Raw genomic sequence first — 20,918 nt, forward strand, 5'->3', positions numbered from 1 at the left:
TTCGTTATCCTCGAGGAGGCCCTGTCGCCTGAATTACTAAAGTGTGCTTAACTCGGTCTCGGCTGTGTTATCGGAAGTCTAACCTCCTTATCGAATAATTGTGCCGGTGCGAATTTCTGTGATTGATCGATGTTGGGTTTGGGCTTCTTCTTGTGGAAATCTTCACCCTCGGCTCTTGTGCCTTCCCTCGCAGCTTCGAGTTCGAGTTCTTCCTCGAAATTTGTTATGGGAAACCGGGGTAGAGGGTCTAATGCGGTTTCTTGTCTTGTGTTCAGTAATAAGGGAAAAGCCCGACGAGGCATCGCTGACGGCGGGCCTGACGATGACGGGGATTACGCCACGTTACGTGAATTACCGCTGATGACGTCTCTCGACCCTGCCGACGACTCCATTTCCGAGGAAAATAAGGTAAGTTTCCCCCGAGCTTAATTTCTTGGTTCTCCAACCATTTGAATTCACACCACGAGGGAACGGGACGAAACATGAAAAATTATTTCACGGCAATGCCCGGATTCTCTCGAGGCAGAATAATCCTTTAGAAATTCTATCGCAAAGGCGAAGTAATTGGACCTTATTTCTCTCTTTTCTCCCACATTCGACTGATAGTTTTGATTTGCCTTTAACAGTGGGGAAGATGGCTGGTAGCTCGTAGAGACGGTATTCCTAAATTTGCAGATGTAAGAAACACCTCAGGTTTTTTTTCTTATGTTTTTTGATTTGACTCACCGACTAATCATGGTTACTAACACTTGCGCTTTCGGGGGGGTACGAACCCTGTCTAAACGTATCGGTACCAACGCTGCACCGCTCGTTCGAAGAATTATGGGATAAATCATCCAGAGGCTAAACGCTTTGTGGACAATAATTGGAAGTAAGAGATAATTTTTCGATCGAACCCTGGCACTGGTTGAGGGATAAATTAACAATCGATAGGCTGTGTGTAGAGTGTGACGTAGATGAGTGCAGTGTGATTATTTAGGTAGATGTTCTTAGACGCACAAAAGTAATTTATCATTTGTGACTATCGAGCCGTAGCTACGTTCGAATATTAAGACATCGTTTCTTAGTTTTCCCTTTAACGTTGGGACGTTTGAATTTTTAGAGGAGTAATGTCGTGCGATATTTAAAATTGGCAATATTAATTTCCCTCTCCTGTGGTGCCTCTCTAACGTCGCACGTATTTTAACAGTTGCTGGAGTGCGTGAACGACGACCAAGTGACTTACTACGCGAGTGCTAACCGCGACCTACAACCTTCAGAAGGAGATCCATCTCCCCTTCTGACTCCCGACCCCCTGCCAGATCCGGTTCCACTTCCGCTTCCTCAACCTCCACCTACGCCAACCTCCGCCCCGTCAACCGAGGTTGTCACGGCGCCTCTAACTACTAACGCTCAGGTACTAACATCTACCACTCGGAAAGATTCTCCGTCTGAATAGGCAGAAGAGGAAGAAGAACGATTGAAGTATGCGAACCCCTAATCCACCCTATAACCCCTAAAGATGCGAATACGTCGGCAGAACCTTCCTTTTTTTCTCTCCGAACATTCTGAGATACGAACTTAGTCGTTCTTCTTGTAAAAGCTTCGTAGTACGATAGTTAAGTGACGCTTGTAGTGCCTGCAGTAGTGCCATTAACTGTATGTGCGCCTAGAGTTTAACGGGAAATTTGGACGGTTCGGACCCTAGAGTCTACCATGCTCGTACCGACAAGTTCCAATTTCTATACGGATCTCGAGAAAAAAAATCCCGATATTTTCAGATGAACGGTGGCCAGACACCGCGGTGTCTGCGGCGCGCCGACTCGGGAATGCCGCACGAGGAGCTGACTCCCCGGTCAGACTCGTCCAACTCGCCTCCCCTGGACGGGGGTTCCACGGCCCCTAGCAACACAAGCAGCAGCAACAGCGAGACCTCCAGCGGGGTCCACTCGAACGCGAGCAACGCGAGCAACGCCAGCAACGCGAGCCACGCGAGTCACGCGGGTTGCCAGCGTCGAGCGACGAGCGTGGACGACCTGACGGGGGAGCCGCGAGAGGAGCCCCAGTGGAGGAGCTGTTCCCTCCAACGAGGGATGCAGCCGCCGACGGCGGCCACCTTCACCTCCACGAACACCCGGCCGGGCACCAGCCAGTCGTTCTCCCCGCAATACGTCAACCATTCGCCGCTTTTCAACGGCGGGGACATGGTGGCCGGGTGCCCGGCCGTCATCCTGGAGAACCCGAACGAGGCCACCGTGGTCATCCGGCGCAAGCTCTCCAGGCCCAAGGTGACGGACCCCCTCAACCCGAACGAGGAGCCCTTCGGCAGGTCCACCAACATGAGGATGACCTCCTTCACGGAAGGCAGCGACCTCCGCGCCATCCAGGCCTCCTCGGCCACCCTGCCGCACTACCCCACGCAGCCCGCGGTCACGTACCCGCACTGCTCCACCATGCCTCTGCCCCATGCCTCCCATTCCATGGCTGGCACCAACAATATGGTGCCCTCCTCCGACTCCGCGGGCGGCAGCTGCGGATCCGTACCCAGACACACCACGGTCCCGGTGCACACCACCGTTCCCGCGCACACCACGCTTCCGTCCCACCACAACGGGGTCCGTCTTCTTCACGGCGGACCCAACCCCTTCGTCAAGCGATTCCCGCCGGTGCAGCTGCACACCCAGCCCTGGGCCTTGCCCGGGCACCACACCTTCCCTCAGCCACCGGCCAACAAGCTGTCCGCCCCTGCCCAAATCAGGCAGACGGACAGAGATTCCGCCAACTTCTCGATGGCCAGCTCCGGGGATTCCGATACGTGTCTGCCGCATTAGAGGGTGTCGGTCGGATGGGCGGCGGTCCTCGGATTTCGGGGTTGGTGTAGGATAATTTCGAGTCGGTTTCCGGAGGGCGGGAGTGAGGCTCTGGATTTAAGTTCTGGTTGATATCGTGGGTCGGGTCGATATGGCATGCCGTAGGACAGGCGAGTAGATTTAGATCGATGTGATACTAGCGACGACGCGGTGAAAAGTCGACTGCTCGATCAGCCCGCTTAAGGGTGATCTGACGTATTAGAAAATTAGGAAAATTTACTTGGACTTTTTCAAGACACGTGGGTGAACGTAGAGTCTATTCCGGCACACGGTTTTTGAGGATTTAAAAGCACGGTTTCGTGTCGAGAACGGTGGAAGCTGATCTAGTCGAGCCAGGCCAATTGAGCAGTCCGCTTAGGAAAAATTCACGGCGGTCTCTTCGACACTTTTATCGTTCGATAAGACGAACAGTGGACCGATCTTCGTAACGTCTCACATATCACGATTCCATGGCAATGCGTCACAGTATAGTAATGAACTCTACATCGAAACGTTCTTACATGTTGCTCAATGACCTGTATCCAGCTTACATTTCATCCTCGGGTGCTAGAACCACTTTTGGTTCGATCCCCTATACATAAACATACTCATAAATTACCTAAATGTATCCGCTTATTTTTTTACAAAAAAAAAAAAGAAAACGTAGGTCGTCATTGAAATTCTCCTAAAGACATATCCTACATTAGTGATCGACATTTCTATCGAGAAGACCAATCTTTAGGAAATACCCTAGCCTCAGCCGAATAGCACGATCATCCGAAATCGTGTCGAAAAGACCGTCGTAAGATCGATGTTGAAAAACGTGGATTTATCGTTAAAAAAAAATCGGAACTGCGATTCAGGAAGCCTCCCCTCGAGCCCTCGAACGAATCGACCCGCGATCGCGAGATCCACCGAGAGCCGCAAGTGTCGCTAATGTAAGTCATTCGGTTCTCCAAGGTTTCGTTCGAAGAACGACCGAAATTAAGAATTAGTTAAGCCCACTGGCTGCGCCGCGGCGTGTATTTAAATTAATCGCCACTTGTAGTATTACAAATGCTTCGCCATCGGAGGTAGCACTTAGAAAGTGGCTCGATGGCAGAGACTCGATAATGAAAGTAAGAGTTCCATCAGGATTGTTCACTGAAATCGTGATGCTCTCTAAAAGTCCCATGCGTAGGCAGATTCCGAAGAGTCGGAAAGAGCGATTGACCGAATCCGCAAAATGCGGAAAAAGCGAGAGGAAACCGCGCGTTCGCCATTTAAGTTTCTCGATAGGAGAAAAATGAGGAGCCTCTTTCTAGCAAATAATTGTACATTTTGTTAAGTCCACTGTACATTGCCAATGAACGAGCGTTTCGTGTTTATTCCGTACCCGCGATTGTCCGGCACCTAAGTAAGCGTTCCGATTCGGTGAGCACCGAAAGACTATTTTTTCACGTTTTTCAAGTCCCCTCATGAGTGCGTCGTTAAGATGTTTCCCCGGTGCTTCGTTCGTCATATTCCGATGATGTGTATGCGTAGTTTTGCGCGAGGCGATCGCTCAATGAGTTCTCGCGAGTACGCGTACTCGAGAAGCGATAAAGTTCGATCTCTCGCCCTTGTTAGTTGGTAAGGAACGTTCGGAGGACATCCGGTCCTCGTACAGTACGCAGAGATCGACGATACTCGCCTCTTGGGAACGAACGTTATACGGTATTTCTACATTAATTCATAAAAACTGCAAACAGTTCTGCCCTAAATCGATACCTTTGTAAAAATTACCGCTCTGCCGGAAGGGGGATAAAGTTCGAGCAGGGTTGCTTCAATATTTGCAGGCCTTCGAGAAAGGATCGATTTCGGGAGAATCCGAGTATCGTCGATCACTGACAGACGAAAGAATCATGAGATGGTTTCGGAGAGTTAGGGAGGACGCAAAACGTCTCCGGGTTCTTTACACTACTGTATCGGTCCGTGAATCTTGTTTCCGATGCAGCTGAGATTACTCTTGAACGAGGCTCGAGTACCCTGCAAACCGAGACGTGTACATTGAGATTTAAACGTAAGAAATTAGGGCCGTACTCAATTTTTACGAATGTTATGAAAGCGATTACTGCCATTTGCAACGAAGGTCCGCGGACCTTCGTCCTCGTGCATTCGTTGCCCCCGACCGTCGGCCGATTCGCGGCCAGGTCGGAGGTGAGGTGCATCGTACCCTGCTGCATTTATGCGTCCCTTCTATCGCTGCGTCTCCCCAATAATTTATACAAATCGCGTGCATCGCGAGAGGAAACGTTTCTACCGTGGTCGGCTGCTCTTTCTTCGTTTGGACACAAAAGAAGCCAACTGAAAGATGGGCAAGCCGGTACCTACTCTAGAGGAGAGAAACGAGCGATATGGTCGTTAAATGGAAACTCATACATATACATGCATATAAGTACACACGGACACGCATACATATATTTATATACATATACGCATATATTCCTAGCCGCTTCGGACTAAAGTTTGAAGTTTTGTGAGGTTTCTCCGAGGGTGGGCGGTCGTTTCGTCTTTGCTTCGAACGAAGCAATTTTTTTTTTTTCTATCGCGGAACGATCACCCATACGCAGAGAATCGTGGGAAGGAAAAGGAAGCAATGCGTTACTTCTGTCTTCCGCAATTCGGGAACGAGAGGAGTACCGCTCGTTCTCTTCTACTGTTAGCTAAAAGGATCCAGAAGGGCACGGAGGTCTATATGCACGAAAGCTGGCGTAGAGCTGAGAAAATCGAGGCGGACGGGAAATATTACTACTGTTATTTAAAGCGTAGCTCGAAAGCGGAGCGAGTCGTTCTCGCTCGTCGTTCCTAACAGAAAAGCATTTCTGGTCATGCCCGGATAATGGGAAGACTCGCTGGTAAGGCCGGATACATAGGTAGATGTCGTTTAGCGTAGTCCCAGTAACGAATTAACGAGACCCGGTACCACACTGACCAATAAAGACGAGCGGCAAGTAGAGCGCAGAATTTTCTACGGTCCAGAACTATTTTGCTATGCCGATCGTACATATCATCCCGCAAGGACCACGTTTTTTCTCGAGTAGTCAGAGGCGAAGAAGCGACCGGACGAAGCGAAGTTCTTTCACGAAGAGTGAAGTAGTTCACCTCGATGCCGGAAAGAGCATCGCTCGGTTCGCGCCTTCGACGTCATGTAATTCCGAATAGGGTACTAAAATCGAATTTCAACCCTTGCTTCGTACCGATTCCTCGGTAATACATTTCCCACCGTATGATCCGGAGTGTTCGTTCAATTCGGGATTCCAGCAGATGAATGATTTTTTTTTTCTTTTCTTTTTTCATCGGTACGCCGAAGTGATCGGTGTCATTAGCGAGGAAACTGTCTTTGCGAGAATATTTTTTTACCGTCTAGAAGAAATCATCTCATGGAACGTATTTCATATTCATTTTAGATTCGGCTAGACGTATATCGTAGAGAGGTAAGCGAGGACCCGTACACAAGAGAGAGCGAGAGAGGCAGGGAGACTCGTCGTGAAAGACGGAACGCAATTTCCGAGATGCCACCGACAGACATTTTTGCACTTTATTCCGAGGTAACGATCACCCCTTGTTTCCCGATGGCACATCATCCTATGCATGATCCAAATTCGAAATAGCCTACACGCAGAGCGAATCGATTGATCGGTATCGAGGTTCGTTTGAATGCCTTTCTTCCTCACGATTAACATCACGTTACACTTTGGGCATTGGGAGGTACCCTTCCGTTTTTCATTTGCATTCAGTCCAAGGAAAGTATGTCGACAGCCGGTCAGAGTTCTCCAATTTACGGCAGAGGGACGAGTAACCGCGAGAGACTACGTTAGTCATGACATCAGATGCACTGTAAATACAATGAATCAAGCGAAATCGAATGTACGAATATTGTATAAAGACTGATTAGACTAGCTTTGGTATTTATTCATTAATGATCAGCTACTGTTCACCTACGTTGAGTTAAGATGGAGCACGATGACGGAAAATTAAAGAAATATATTTCGCATTAGCCTGCTGATCGAGCGCGAAAAGAGATACCGCATTTTTGAAAGTCTTTAAAATTGGCACGGGCATGGGAAGAATTTTTTGATATTATATCTCGTATCGTGAAGTACTCTAATAAGCAACGAGTTGCTCAAAGACTTCCCTCTCGGTTTTCATTTCTAACGACTAAACGTCGCGTGCTCCGAAATATCTGCGGAGGTTGAACGTATGCACGGAGCATAACGTAAGCGCAGATGTAACAGCGGCACTATTATCGTGACAACGTATCAATATTATTCAAGCCTCGTATAAACCATTGAACTAAATGTAAACTTTGTATATTCATTTACCAAGAAAATAAAAGTAAATTATTCAACTGTGCCGAACGCACAGCTCACTCCCTCCACTGTCAGCCACCGACGTTTCAATTTTTAATCGCGGTAAGAAAAATGCACATGACGATTAAAGTGATACCCAGCTGTACAATTTTGTTTGATTTATTCTGCATGTACTCTATTACAAAAAAAATGCATCACGGATGGTTATACCCACGGTTTACAAATCTTCCATCAGTGCCCGCGCTCTTTTCAGCTCTGAAATACAGAAAGATTCAATTTCCGACCTATAAAAGGATTCAAATGCGATCCACAATTTTTCAGGGCAAACCTGCAAGCAAGGCCGACACGTCATCTTTCATTATATGTATCGTAGTGGTGTCGTCTTCCTTTCCATCGACTTTTTTTAACTTTAGAGACACCTTCGAGAAAGGACAGGCATTGTCCGACGGTGCAACCTCGATGGAAGATAAGCCACTTACTAAAAATTAATATAGATAATTCTGGCTGCCCGGCGATCTTGGTAGGTATATTAATAAAGTATCGATATCTAGTGACGATAGATTTATCATCGCGTCGACTCACTTCTTAAGGATTGACCCTTCAAGACAGCCGCTATCTGAGAGCTATTGTCGGTGTGCAAACGAGCGATGGCAGCACTGTGTTCTCTTGGAAGTCCCAGCTGCTGCAACTCGCTGCTCAGATCAGCTGTTGATACTCCATATCGCGCAGATGATGTAAGAATAAATTCCAGAGTAGCGATGACTGCCTTTGAGTCATTCGGCTCTTTATCAAACAGGATATTCGTATTAAAACTACGGACACACGACTCTAACTATAATCAATGAAATTTCTCACGGAAGTGGCAAAGAGCTTACCGAGCTTGGCATCCTGAGCAATCTTATTTACTTTACTCTCCTAAAAACAGACCATGAATTAGACGACAAAATAATTATTAATAAAACCTGGAAAGGAATCCACCTCATTAATATGATTGCCTATGATATAAATTAGAAGCGAGACTTTCAGATATCCGGGCACGTATGGCTCTGTGGATAATGATATAAAAAATGGCTCTAATCAAGGGCGGTGAAATACTCTCTACGTACTAACAGTGAACAGATAAGGGCAAAGGGGAGAACCTTAATCGAATTGTTCTCTTCGCTCTCCTCCACCAGGAATCACATTCACTGGTCGCCTGGCTGCTTTGCAGGTACATCGAATTACACGCGAGAAAACTACCGTCTACGTGCAATTTTAAAATAGAGTCATCTCGTTGCAGAACAACAGACTTTGACAAGAAATTTTTCGGCAGGGTGACACTCTGCTTAGATGGGGTAATGATAAATTGTACAATAATTTCAGGCAGCACTTACATCGAGTTCCCCTTCGGTCAGAAATTTGGCCACCAGTTGTCCCAAGTTTTTCAATTTAATTGACGTCTGAAAACGCGAAGAACTCGTCAATGTGGAGTATCGAAAATATCCGATTCAATTTCCTAGCAAAAAGTCATTACCATCCGCGAGAGAGTGTTGATCTCCGCCAGAAGCCAATCAGGGCAATCGCTATCTCCCAGAAATCGGAATCTCTATAAATACACGATGTTTCAATGAGGAATAAATTGTAAAGAAAAAAAAAGGCTAATGCACAATACAAAAAAAATGAAAAACTCGAGAAGCTTTAGAAAAATCAGTGATCTCTCACCATGATGATCTTTTTGCGACGTTAAAGTGGTCCACCTAAAATAATAAAGACGTGTCTTAAAAGAATGATTTAATCTGCCAACTCAACGATACAACTAGGGGACGTGTACGATGATCTTGAAATTTGGGAACAAATGCAGAGGCTCTAGGAATTAAATCGCACGATGTTTTCACGCGATTTGATGTCTGGTCGGAATACACAGATTCGTTTATCCTACGTCCATGAGGATCGTTCAACGTCGCGTGCCAAATTGTTCACGTGCTCAAATCTACGTGGTAACACTCGGATTCATGGACTAACCGAATATCTTCAACACTACTAAACGTTTCGGGAAGGGATACTCGGCAGTGACGTAAATCGACTTATCAATGCTACCGATTGTCATCTCGCTATCGAGCGCATTCCATCTGGCGACATTTCCTTATCGAAACCTGTATATCATAACCGTATTCCAAACAATCAGTTGATACTCCGATAAGTCACCAAACAGATTCTAGAATCGGCTAGACCGCTTTCCTGAATCTTACCTAAGGCCAAACACTTTTGCCCGAAGAAAGGCAAAACAAATCCTCGCTGGCAATTTTGCGCAATAATGCAAACTACCAGATTTGAGAAATTACCTTTACAGCCGAATTCCATGTTGGGCTTTAGAAATCGTACGAAGTTTACTCGAGTAATCTTTATGAATTTTCTATGGATGCGAGCTCTGGTACTTTTGTTACTTTGCCCTAGACTCGCACTGGGACTGCGTTTGCACGGGTCTGGTCATATTATGTGGTCATATGCGAGGGTCGACATATTTGCACGGTTTCTGCGAAAGATTGACGTGGGCCACCTCGCGCCCATTGAATTCCCCATGCAATCAGTTCGGTCTTCGAAGCGCAACGAGACCAGGCATGGAAACGGCGACTTCCTTGCCATAAATACGGAAGCCCTCGAAGGAAACCTCGCATTCTTGTCGGGGCTAGAACGAGGGAGGTACAGGCCGGCATCCAACAGGTGACGGCTGCAACAGGTAGGCACCTCTGCACTTCCGGGGCCGTCGAAGTTTCCGGCACCCCGCTTGTCCTTCCGATCTCGAATGTAAAATACATCGCGCGATAAAAAAAAAAATGATATACTAATTTCTCTCCGCAGAATGCAGCACCTACTCGTGAGCGCGTCTCTTCTAGTCCTGGCAGCATCTCAAGATCTCGAGGTGAGTCCAGGGCATGAATTCATTTCACAACCGAGACCATTGACCCATCGAGCACGTGTACCAAGCTTCTACGTCACCGTCCCTGAATCGTCATTGACGGGGTTCAAATGCTCGACTCGTTAAAAGTTGTACGACAAATTCCCTACAGAGTCATTCAACCTAGGACAGAAACGTATGCAATCCATTTCTTTACGGGGGGTGCCCCTTCCAGCCAGCAAGGGTGACTCCCTGCGTGTGGGAGGGAGATGAAAAATGATTGCGTATATTCGGAGCGAACGTGTAAAGAGCAGGGCGCATTTTCAGGCTAAAAAACACTACTCGTCGGACGCGGACCCCAAGTCGTGGCCGCTGAGAGGAGGAAGAAACCCATGGGATGAGCCCTACTCTGAATTCATTGATACTACAATGGTCAAGTATGGGAACCGTCGACCAGCTCTCGACGCGGTGCTTCTTCGAGATGCTCGGCAAATAGTACCTGTTGCTCTCGTTTGGTAATTAATACTTCAGTATTTTTTTCAACGCCACACTTAATATAATTAAAATACAACCATTTAACAGTTACACCAGCGAAGAGGCTCACGTAAAGACGGACGACTCTAAGGAGCTAAGGAAACTCGAGGAATACCTCGATAAGAGAGTCCAGCTCAAGGAAAAGGAGTCCATCGTCTCGCGCCCAGTTGACGATCAAAATACCGGCAACACCTTGCCGGAAAATTGTAAGGGACCTTTATTGCAACGCGGGAGTCGTCAGGGGCATCGCTGGAGAATTCAGGAACCCTTGTACGTCGAAGAACCTAATTGGATCGAGATCGAAAGGAACGACGAACGGTCGGATCAGGAATTCGACGCCAGCGATGTATTTTTCGTAGCTCGAGGTAAAAAACTCTTGAAGCTCGAAGATACCAAATTTCCAAGCGACCCTGTACTTGGTATTAAAAAGAGATACCTGGGGATTAAGAGATCAGGTGACGTCAAGCTCGAAAAGTCACACTCCGAACCACTCTTCCGAGCGAAGAGAGATTTAAGTAGCGATACCTCGAAAGACCCCCTGAAGGAAGTCGGTCGAAGCAGTAACACGAATAATTCGAAGGAGTTTGTTGAAGACGTAGCGAAAAATAATTTTAGATCAGAGTTGAAAACTGCGGACCATCCCAGGAAAACCATAAACGGACTCGCGATGGCTAAAACTACAGGGAAGAGAGGGAGGATTCGGAAGATATATCCAGAATTTTTAACTCGTCGGAAGCGAAGTTCCTGCAACGAGAAATTAGAGTATACACAGGACTCGCAAAATTCGGAAGAGGTTGCTCTTCGGAATTACTTTGAAAAAAAGGAGAAAATGAACGGTGATCTCGGAAAGACCTTAAATGAGCTTCAGGCGGAGGGGAAAATTCCGAACATAAAGCACGTCGAGCAGAGAGACAAGCACTCGAACGTTTTGGACATTCTGAAGGAACCTTTCGTCATTTCAAGGGGAAAGAAAGGGAGAAGACCGCGTTTTTTTGAGGAAGAGTTGTTAGCCGCTAGTGAAATCAGTTCACGCCGTCCATTGCGGGGCAAATGTTTCGTGCCCTCGGTTTTAGAGAACGGCACCTTAGGAGACATTCTCAGCATCGTTAAGCGGCATGGAGCGAACTCGGAGAAGTGCTCCAAGAGTTCTCAGGTTGACCCGGAATCAAGAGTCCGCGGCGACATTTGGAGTGACTGGGAAAACGATAAACCGCCAAGAGATCGTCGGGGAAGTTTGGACGAACTGTTGAGAAGATACGATCCCTTCTATACCGCCAGAGGGAAGAGGTTTTCTACCAGCATCTCGAAAAAGTATGGACATTTAAAAGCTCCCTTATCGGAGGACTCATTTGGGAGAACCGAAAGCGAAACACCAAAAAATTGAGGAATTCACGATCCCGATTTATTAGTTTTTAACAAGAACCACAGCCGGCCGATTACAAATTTATTTCGATTATTTTACCGATGGAGAAATGCGTGAAAAGGTTTCGGAGTCGTTAAAAATTCACAAAGTATAAATCTAAAGAAAAAGAGATGGAGTGTAAGAGCAAAACCGATAGATTAGAACATTAAACTTCCAGCCGCTTTTAATAAGCACGTTCTTCTCATTTCCGACAGGCTACCTGTCGCGTGGACAAATTTCCCGATACTATCTAGAATCTGGTTTTAACAAGACAAGCCCCACGTAGAGCGCGTCAACAAAGACAGTAGAATCGTCGAAAAGCAGTCAGACGTGGCGATACAATCGCGCGGAATTAACGCACGATCTTACTCAACCAACCGTAATCCCTAATTTGAAATTAATTCCAGGGACAAGAATCCTGAGTTTTACTTTATCTCGACGAGTTCTTTTAACGCCTCCTTCCCCCCATTAAACCTAGCAGCGCATGAAATGCTACTTAAATTTTAGCACCGAATAAACTCACGGCAACTCTTCGGCAATAACAGAAACACCGAGAGAAAGTAAAATGAGACACGAATGAAAGACTGTCTCCGACATGAAGTGTCCAAAGAAAAAGTCCCATTTTTTCTGTTAAAAGTATCGACGTGCCATTACATTATTTTTCTAATAATGAGTAACACATACTGGGAATGATTCCCTCCTGTGGGAAAATGGCTAATTCTTGTATGAACGAAACCGACTTTTATCACTCGCGCGATGACAGTGAGTAATCCCTGGAGACTCCGACGAGGAGCGTCAAATTGAAGCGAAAAAACGAGGACGGACGCGCGAAACACCCGATGAAAATTTCCGACAATTTTTCAAACGGCGTTCGGGCTGTTTTTCATTTTTCCGCGCACTTGCTACCTCCTGTCTCCGGGAACCAGAACGACGTATATCCTTCGCCTCTGATCATTACTTTCTGTGGGAGTGTTTTAAGGTGGCCTTTCTTTTTTTTTTCTCGGAGTATCAATCGAAGCGATATCACGCTTGATATTAACAACCCTTAAACCGATTACGATTCTTATTACAATCTTTTCAACGGCTCTCCTACTTTTACTCCTAATTATCGCCGAGGTCGTCACGAGAGAGCTAGATGAATGAAATTCTATGAATGTCATTACACATTTCCCGGATATTTTTCCATGTCCGCGATACCGATCGTAAAGGTACATTTAAACGCCACTTCTTTATAAATTCACCCCCCCGAGTATGCCGGACAGGGCCTGAAACACCCACGATATCCACATAACGACCGAACGCCCTAAAATAATTCATACATTTAAAATCGATAAATTCGAACAGAAAAGACTGGATCGTCCCGAAGAATCCCGATCTCTTGGGCCCTTCGAGTTGGCCGAGCTAGATTCCTAACGAATCGCATCGTGCAAGATGCAGCCAACCGATGGATCATATGGAGCAGGAGGGAGGTAACTGCGCGTTGCCATTTCGAAACACACTTAGGTGCTCATTCAGGTACCAACGTTAGCAAAAAGGGAATAACGCGTAGGCGATACACCGAGAACAGGTGGGGGTGACTTTTCAGCCAATCAGGGCGCGAGGAGCGCGCCACGTGGGGTGTATAAGATAACCGGCGCACACCTCCCGTGGCCATTGCACCTCTCTTTCGCGAGCCGACAGGTGGATCTTGGATAAAAAGGGAAGAAAGGGAATCTCGAAAGCTCGGTAAGTCGCAGCGTGGACCGCCGAGCGATCGATCACCCATCGAAGATCGCCCACCCGACGCACTCCATCGAGGTGAGTCTTCGACTCATCGGACGAATCGGCCAAAAAACGTCTTCGGCCGAGATTTCGAGCGCGTTAACGCAATTGCGCCGCGGTAACTCGTGAACGGGAAATCGGTTCGGGTGGGGGTGAGTTTCCGGCCTATCAGCGCGCGAGGTGAGCTCCGATAGCACCCACGTGGGGTGTATAAGATAGCCGGGGCACACCTCGAGTGACCACTGCACCCCGCGATGGCCGTCCAGCAGGTGGGCCTTCGATAAGAGAAGAGAAATCAGCGCGCGAAGTTGCAGCTTACCGTTAACGCGACCTTCTTGATCGCCCATTCCGATCGGACCACCTGGCCCACGTAGGCGCGGTAAGTGATTTCGGCGTCAGGATAAATCGGATAAAATTCGCCGTCGCGTGAGGACGATTTTTATCTCGGCGCAGATAATGGCCCTATCGCTCCCAAAATCGTAGCCGGGCATCTGCGCGTATAATATAATAAGAAGCATGAGGCTAAGTATACTCGCAGGCGTGTCGGTGACATTTCAGGTGAATCGCCACGAGTGAACGCGATAGATTTTCGCGGAATCGAACAGCCCTCGAATCGTGATCTTCGTTAAGTAAGTGAACGTTAAATCGGTGCTGATTAATTTTTTTGGATCGTTTATTTTATTTTTAATCAACCGCGACTACGTCCCCTTTCGGCTCTGACGTTGGTGCGCCCCACTGGCAAGGGGTTTCGAAGATTTCGGTCGGTTCTCTCTCTTCATTTTTTTTTTTCCCAAATTCGTCTCGCGCCAACGCGTCCTGTCAACCCTGGTGAACGCGGATAGATGGAAAACATTTTGATAACACGAGGCACGAGAAACGATAAGTGTCACCGGACGAGGATACTTCATGAAGGCACCGCATGCTTTGGTGACAACACTGAAAGCATCCGCTAACGAAATTCAAGCTCGGCTTGTGGACGGAAATGCACCGTACACTTTTTTATCCATCGTCCGTGCTATAGGGAGCTATTAGTCCGCAATATACGGAAGTAACAGTCGCCGACGAAAAAGTATTTCGAGCAGCCCCGTGTTCACCGCGCCGCTCTAAAAGGTTCCTCATTTTCGCAAGTGCGGTTATTGCACGCAAACGAAGCTCGTTTAAGCCTTCGTTAAGTTCGTAGCATCCACTTTCTCGCGTTCGGGGTTTCATCCCCTTTCTCCCCCTCGAGTGATTGATATAACATTCATTTTCCCAGAGCAAAGAATCATCCAAATTCGTGATTCGCGATCTCTTCGGGGGGATTTATCCGATGGAAGAATTCCCGCAAGAACCCTCCACGAGAGGAAACTCTGGCGTTTTCGTTAAACGTAATTTTGGAACTCCGCGAGGGTTTAAAGAACGCGTCAAGAGGCAATGCGTCCCAGAGGAGTGAATCCTGATAAAAAATTCCAACGCCCATTGCCCCTCGATTACTCAGCCCGGTAGAAAAGTTTCGTCCCCGGACAGTTCGATTAATGTTTGGCAAGGACACTGAAAAAGTGGCGCACGGTCGGAGTGACGAGAAATATTATTTTTTCCCTACGTCCTGCATAAGCCAGAACCGCCGTGTATCTATATTTGGGGGTTAAATAATTTCCCTCGAAACTCGTCAACAATTTCCGTAGTTTCCGGCGATGTCTTCCTCCACCTCCATGCAGGTGTTTTTCGAAAACGGCTCGCGCTCACATATATCCAAAACACGGAAAAAAGCCAATAGTTCCAGTTACACGCAAGGTAGTCAAAGAGGATCGAGGAGCCGCCTTGTTTACCGAAATACGTTATTAATACAAGCGCGAGTTCGATATGCGGCCGCCGATGGAGCGTTTTGACGCAAGTCTATCCAGAGCACCGTCCCAGGGACGCGTCCACGTCGGCGACGTTTTAATTTCCCCGACTGCGTACCATTCGCTAATTGCCCGCCGGTAAATGCGAATCAAAAGCTCCCGCAAAAAAGAAGATATTTATGAAAATACCCTCTCGGGGTCGGGGCTCCCGTTCTTTCAGGCTTGATATCGCGCTCGTCCGTCTCCTTATTCGAGGGCCGACACCGAATCAACGCGAGAGATCCTCTTGTCGGCAATTCCGCCCACTGGCCGCGCGTAAGCCCCCTTCATTTTCCTGCCGGCTGAAGAGACTGGCCAGGAAATGGTATTTATGCACTCTGCCGCGGAAACGAAACGCGCAAATCCCGCCGCGTTTCGAGCCCTGCGCCCGATAATCTTCGGGGGGTCGTAATAATGACTCCTCCCTGAAGAGTCCGCGTCCCTGGGAACGGATTGCATTTTTTACCCCAACCCGCGACAAATTGGATGCCCCTTCGCAATTACACTTGACAGAGTCCGAGCTCATAGCTCCGAAAGGTACGGGAGGACCCTTTGAAAGAGCGGCCCTTTCAAAGGTGCCTGGCGCTCCTTCTGGACCGATAGATGGGGAACGTATACGGGTAAAAAGGGAGAAACACCCGGCCGTTCAGTCTGAATTGTCGATTGAGTTTTTCGATAGAAATTTTGATTGCATCGCGGTACTTTCATTTATTCGGGGTTTTCGGCAAGTCCGTAAAAATGGGAGCTCGTGGCAACCTTCGCCCTTAAAACCTTCGACCGAGAACGATATTGGTTAGGAGCCTCTTAAGAGGAAGGAGCTTCTTCGGGTAATCTTTCCTTATTGCGGCTCCATTGTTATTGCCGCCGTTGAAGTCGCCCGTGGGCCGAACGACGCGCGCGATTTGGCAAACTTGACGCTCGAGTTTCGATCCGCGATGCGCGGTTTATTTAAAGGGAAGGCCTCGTCCATCAGCGAGGCAAATATGGGACCACATATTGCTCACGATAAGGAGTCGCGAACGCGTTCTTTTTTATCAGGCCACTTCGAGCCTGGCGATGGGCGCCACTTGATGCAGTACTCGAGTACCGAGAGATATACTCAGAGGTGTAATCGCTAAATCGACTTCCTTTTCGCAGATATGTGGGCGCCGCTTGCCGTAGCGTTACTTTTGTCGCAGACGGTTTTTGCGAGTTTCGAGGACGAGAATCTGTCCAATTCCGAAGACGCCGGAGATGCCGGGAAGGACACCAAAATGTCCGAATTCCAGGACCCTATCAAGATTCAGAACGCGTCTCCTACGCCGGACCCTGAAAGAGACGAAGCGACGTTCAAACTGGAAACAGGTAAAAAGTTCATCTGGCAAACACGGATCGTACTTACGAGAATTCTGCTACAAATCTATTGATCCTTGATGAATTTTCAATGTTATAGATCCACTGCTAAAATTATTCTTGACAAGGATATTGGAAGAAGCAGGGCGGAAAGGCATCGACGAGACGGAAAACAGGAGAAAAAGATCAACGGACGAGGTCTTGGCGGAGGACACTGCGAAAAGGCGAGATGGCACGACACTCTCTGCATGGTTGTATTGGCCTATTAGACAGAAGGTAACTTATTTTTGGAAAGACGGACAAAGATGATTATAAAAAGCTCACGATCCGTTCTATTCTATGATAGCAGGTTTTTCCTGCCGACCACCGAGATACTGCTCAAGAGAAGAAGAGTCCAGCCTTCAACCCCTGGGGTGGAAAGCGCTTTTCGTACGACCTGTTCCCCAACATTCGTCGGCCAATGCGAGTTCCCTTCAATAGCTGGGGTGGAAAACGAGATGGAAAAAATATTCGCCGACTTGCCGAAGACAAGAGAACCAAATTTTTCAACTGGGGTGGAAAAAGAACATCCTTCAACAGGTAAGGCAAGACGTTAAGTGTTCTTTATGGGATCCGACGCTATTAAAATATTTGGTTCACAGTTGGGGAGGAAAACGAGACTGGGAGATCGCAAACCCTTGCCGAACGATCGCCGAAGATCCTGAACGGAACAGTAAAAATGCATTGATATATGATAAAAGATCCGAGGATAAATTAAAGGATCCAGAAGAAGTGGAAGAAAAAACATCTACTCAGAATGACGAAAAACGAGTGAGGTTTAACAGCTGGGGAGGAAAGCGGTTCATACATCCATCGCTGCCCAAAGAAATTTCTGAAATGCACAACTATGCAGATGAATTTAGCGACGAGTGGCTGATTGCCCCCAACAAGAGAGATGGCAATAATGCACGCAGTAGAATAATCTTTGTACCTTGGGGTGGGAAGAGAAACACGAACGAAGACATTCTGAATCCAAATCCTCATCTGACTCATCAGTCGGTCAACATAAGAAAAGTATTCTTCCCTTGGGGTGGGTAATTGTAATAAATCTCTGTGACTGATCGCATCGATATTGAATAACGATGTTGCTGGCCAAATAAGTATTTATTTTCTCTATCATCCGACTCAACCTTGAAGTTCCTTGGAGTAAATTCTGTGGTGAGACGTTGCGAGTAAACTGATATACATAGGTGACTACCGTGCTAGTATTTTATTGAAAAATGATTGACTCGCTGGCAAAGCTCGATCATGTGTTTGGCTGTGGCATTATAGATAGTATTCTAATTTCGCCGATCGAAATATTGCTAGCTGCTCTGCGTTGTCGTAAAGCAAAGAGACAGTTGAAATTAATGGGTAGCAATTGCTTCCTTCTAAATATGAAAGTATAATTATAAGTGTTTATGTAAGTTGTTAATGATATAAGGAAATAAATTAAATGTGTTAGACGTTCTTATATTCTTTTATAATTTGAGAATCGTATTAAGTATATTTAATGGTAAGATGAACTTCCTTGTAACTTATCACTTATCCTAGACAGACAATGCTTAAATTTCTCGATATCATTGCCTTGAAATAATGTACTTTTAATTAAAGTAGTAATATGCAGCATGAAAATAAATTTCTTTTGCATCGTTTCATAATTATACGTTGAATTGTTTGTAATGTAAATGTAAATGTGCAATGCAACCTGGATAGTAAAGGAAACCAAGGACCTGACACGTTATGTTTATAGCTTAAAGTAGATAAAAGAAATTAAAATAAAGCAAGCAAAAATCATATTTCATAAGAATGTTTTAATCCATTTACTAGGGTGTAACTTGTAGCTATAAATTAAACCATTATTACCTTCCTATGGTATTGAATAAAATACTGAAATTATAACAAACTTTCTTATCTGGCAATACGAATTTTCTAGGTTAGGTACTAGAGTCAAGTTGTTCTGCCCGCAACAACATTTTTCCGATATTATTACTGTTTCTACAAATACTTCGGAAAATTGTGTATTATCGGTTTAAAACTGTTTGATACTCACCGGCAAAATACAAGTCACCAAATTTCATGTATATTTATGTTGTCACGGTGACTGTTTGGTTGGATTTCATTATTCATAGACGTCTCATTACTGGTAATTCTTTTTGTTTAATAAATTCCATTTAGACTTATTCACAAATTACCAGTTGCAAATGTTTGAAAATGGTCACAGAGATAAGTTGGGAAATTACGCACGGGCAGGATCCATAGACATAGGAATATCGAGATAGAGTGCAACTGCAGAGCGGAAGCTACTGAGGGGAGGATGACAAGATTTAGTGCCTAACTTTGATTAGCTAATGTTCTGTAAGAACAGGTCGGAATTTCAAAATTGGAAAAAAAAGAAGTTTGGGAGTAATAATGCGAAAGTTACATTTCATATGTATTAAAATTGTTTACCGTATTTACAAATTATAATTAGCGGTACTGAACATGCGTACAAATTTAACCAATCCCATTTAGGCACCAAATCCCCCGTAATTCGGCTTCACTTCCCTTGTCTAAGCTTGCACTTTATGCTATGTCTATATTCCTATGGCTATATCGTATGCAGTTCGCCCTCTTGGTCTCCATCGCCTCCATGGGGGTATCATTCCAGAGCATTTCAATTTGATGTGTTTTAATCTGATTAAACAAAACAAGCCAAGCAGTGAATATAATGCCTGCAATTCGCCCAGCAAAGAAATGGAAAGAACATAACCGCGTTCGTAAGGAACTAAAGAAAAAGTGGAAAGAGGAGAGGTTAATAAAAAAAGAGAAAAAAGATGCCGCGGAAAAGCTTACAACTAATGAAAATGCAGTGCAATTACATATGACCAAGATTCAGCCTTCCACGGTTAGCATCGCGGTACCTGGTTCCATTTTGGACAATGCTCAGTCACCAGAGTTGAGAACATACCTGGCAGGCCAAATTGCCCGTGCTGCTTGCATTTATAAAGTTGATGAGGTTGTGGTGTTCGACGATAAAGGGGAGATTACGGAAGCAGAAAGAAAGAACGTGAGGAAAGACGATACATTGGGGGAAGGACGGCTTGGCTGCTTACATTTAGCTAGGATATTGCAGTACCTAGAGTGTCCACAGTATCTACGAAAGTATTTCTTCCCTATTCATAAAGATTTGCAGTATGCAGGGGTATTAAATCCTTTGGATGCACCGCACCATGCGCGACAACAGGATAATGTTTTATTTCGGGAAGGAGTGGTAACGAATAAACCAGTAAAGCTTGGAAAAGGATCTCAAGTCAATGTAGGCTTGCTTAACGAAGTCCACATTGATAAGGTATTGACACCTGGCCTGAGAGTAACTATTAAAATTCCATTGGGACAAGAAAATCCTAAGAAATTAAAAGGAACCGTAGTACCACCAAATATGCCAAGAACAGAAATGGGAATATATTGGGGATATTCGGTCAGACTGGCCAGCAATCTTACGAACGTATTTACAAAATGCCCTTACTCGCAAGGATATGATTTGACAATTGGTACATCTGACAAAGGCACATCGATCGATGACGTACCATCTAGTAGCTTAAAATATAATCATGCGTTAATAATTTTTGGTGGATTAGCTGGTTTAGAAGCAGCAGTAGATGTTGATCCACATTTAAATGTTGATGATACATCTTTAGTGTTTGATGAATATTTAAACACTTGTCCTTTGCAAGGATCGAGAACTATAAGAACAGAGGAAGCTGTCTTAATGTCATTAGCTGGATTAAGAACTAAGTTACTACCGGAACATCCTCCATTACCCTGCGTACAATTCAGTTGTACCGAAAAATCAGTGGAGGAGGCAAGCAAAATGATAAAATCTGTAAGTAAAACATTTGATCATGAAGAAATAAAAAGTTTCAATGATGTGTCCGAATAAGCATATATGAATACTGAAATAAAATGAGATGTAATTTACGCAGATAAATAACA

The 20,918-nt window shown here is 45.8% G+C and overlaps 4 protein-coding genes across 8 annotated transcripts in view; 3 read left to right on the plus strand and 1 right to left on the minus strand.

The window, feature by feature from the left end:
- Window positions 1-7,226, plus strand: part of LOC105701191 (protein tincar) — an 89,915-nt gene extending 82,689 nt beyond the window's left edge. For 3 of the 4 annotated variants that reach the window (XM_012427715.1, XM_012427714.1, XM_012427716.1), the window contains 3 exons: window positions 276-408; window positions 627-677; window positions 1,761-7,226. In XM_012427715.1, the coding sequence (XP_012283138.1) occupies window positions 276-408; window positions 627-677; window positions 1,761-2,810 (1,234 nt within the window). In that variant the 3' untranslated portion in view covers window positions 2,811-7,226. The remainder of the gene's footprint in view (window positions 1-275; window positions 409-626; window positions 678-1,760) is intronic. The other variant, XM_012427717.1, reaches the window with a different exon arrangement.
- A 76-nt stretch (window positions 7,227-7,302) lies between these two features.
- Window positions 7,303-20,005, minus strand: LOC105701195 (COMM domain-containing protein 4). 2 transcript variants are annotated; one of them, XM_012427723.1, is made up of 8 exons: window positions 19,894-20,005; window positions 8,861-8,895; window positions 8,673-8,744; window positions 8,533-8,598; window positions 8,035-8,074; window positions 7,742-7,942; window positions 7,488-7,637; window positions 7,303-7,414 (listed from the first exon to the last, which is right to left on the minus strand). In XM_012427723.1, exons 2-8 carry the CDS (start codon window positions 8,861-8,863, stop codon window positions 7,377-7,379), a joined length of 570 nt encoding a protein of 189 aa, XP_012283146.1. In that variant the 5' UTR covers window positions 8,864-8,895; window positions 19,894-20,005; the 3' UTR covers window positions 7,303-7,376. The 2 variants fall into 2 exon arrangements, with proteins under 2 accessions (XP_012283146.1, XP_012283145.1); XM_012427722.1 differs by lacking the exon at window positions 19,894-20,005 and adding an exon at window positions 18,997-19,243.
- Window positions 13,415-18,638, plus strand: LOC105701128. The gene is made up of 5 exons (XM_012427572.1): window positions 13,415-13,439; window positions 16,731-16,937; window positions 17,026-17,201; window positions 17,272-17,504; window positions 17,567-18,638. Exons 1-5 carry the CDS (start codon window positions 13,415-13,417, stop codon window positions 18,000-18,002), a joined length of 1,077 nt encoding a protein of 358 aa, XP_012282995.1. The 3' UTR covers window positions 18,003-18,638.
- LOC105701193 (putative methyltransferase C9orf114 homolog) lies at window positions 19,504-20,913 on the plus strand. The gene has a single exon (XM_012427719.2). It carries the CDS (start codon window positions 19,654-19,656, stop codon window positions 20,863-20,865), a length of 1,212 nt encoding a protein of 403 aa, XP_012283142.1. The 5' UTR covers window positions 19,504-19,653; the 3' UTR covers window positions 20,866-20,913.
- Window positions 20,914-20,918: the final 5 nt, after the last annotated feature.

This window comes from Orussus abietinus, unplaced genomic scaffold (assembly GCF_000612105.2).
Source record: "Orussus abietinus isolate OABI.00-Male unplaced genomic scaffold, Oabi_2.0 scaffold5, whole genome shotgun sequence".
NCBI classification, from domain to species: Eukaryota; Metazoa; Arthropoda; class Insecta; order Hymenoptera; family Orussidae; genus Orussus; species Orussus abietinus.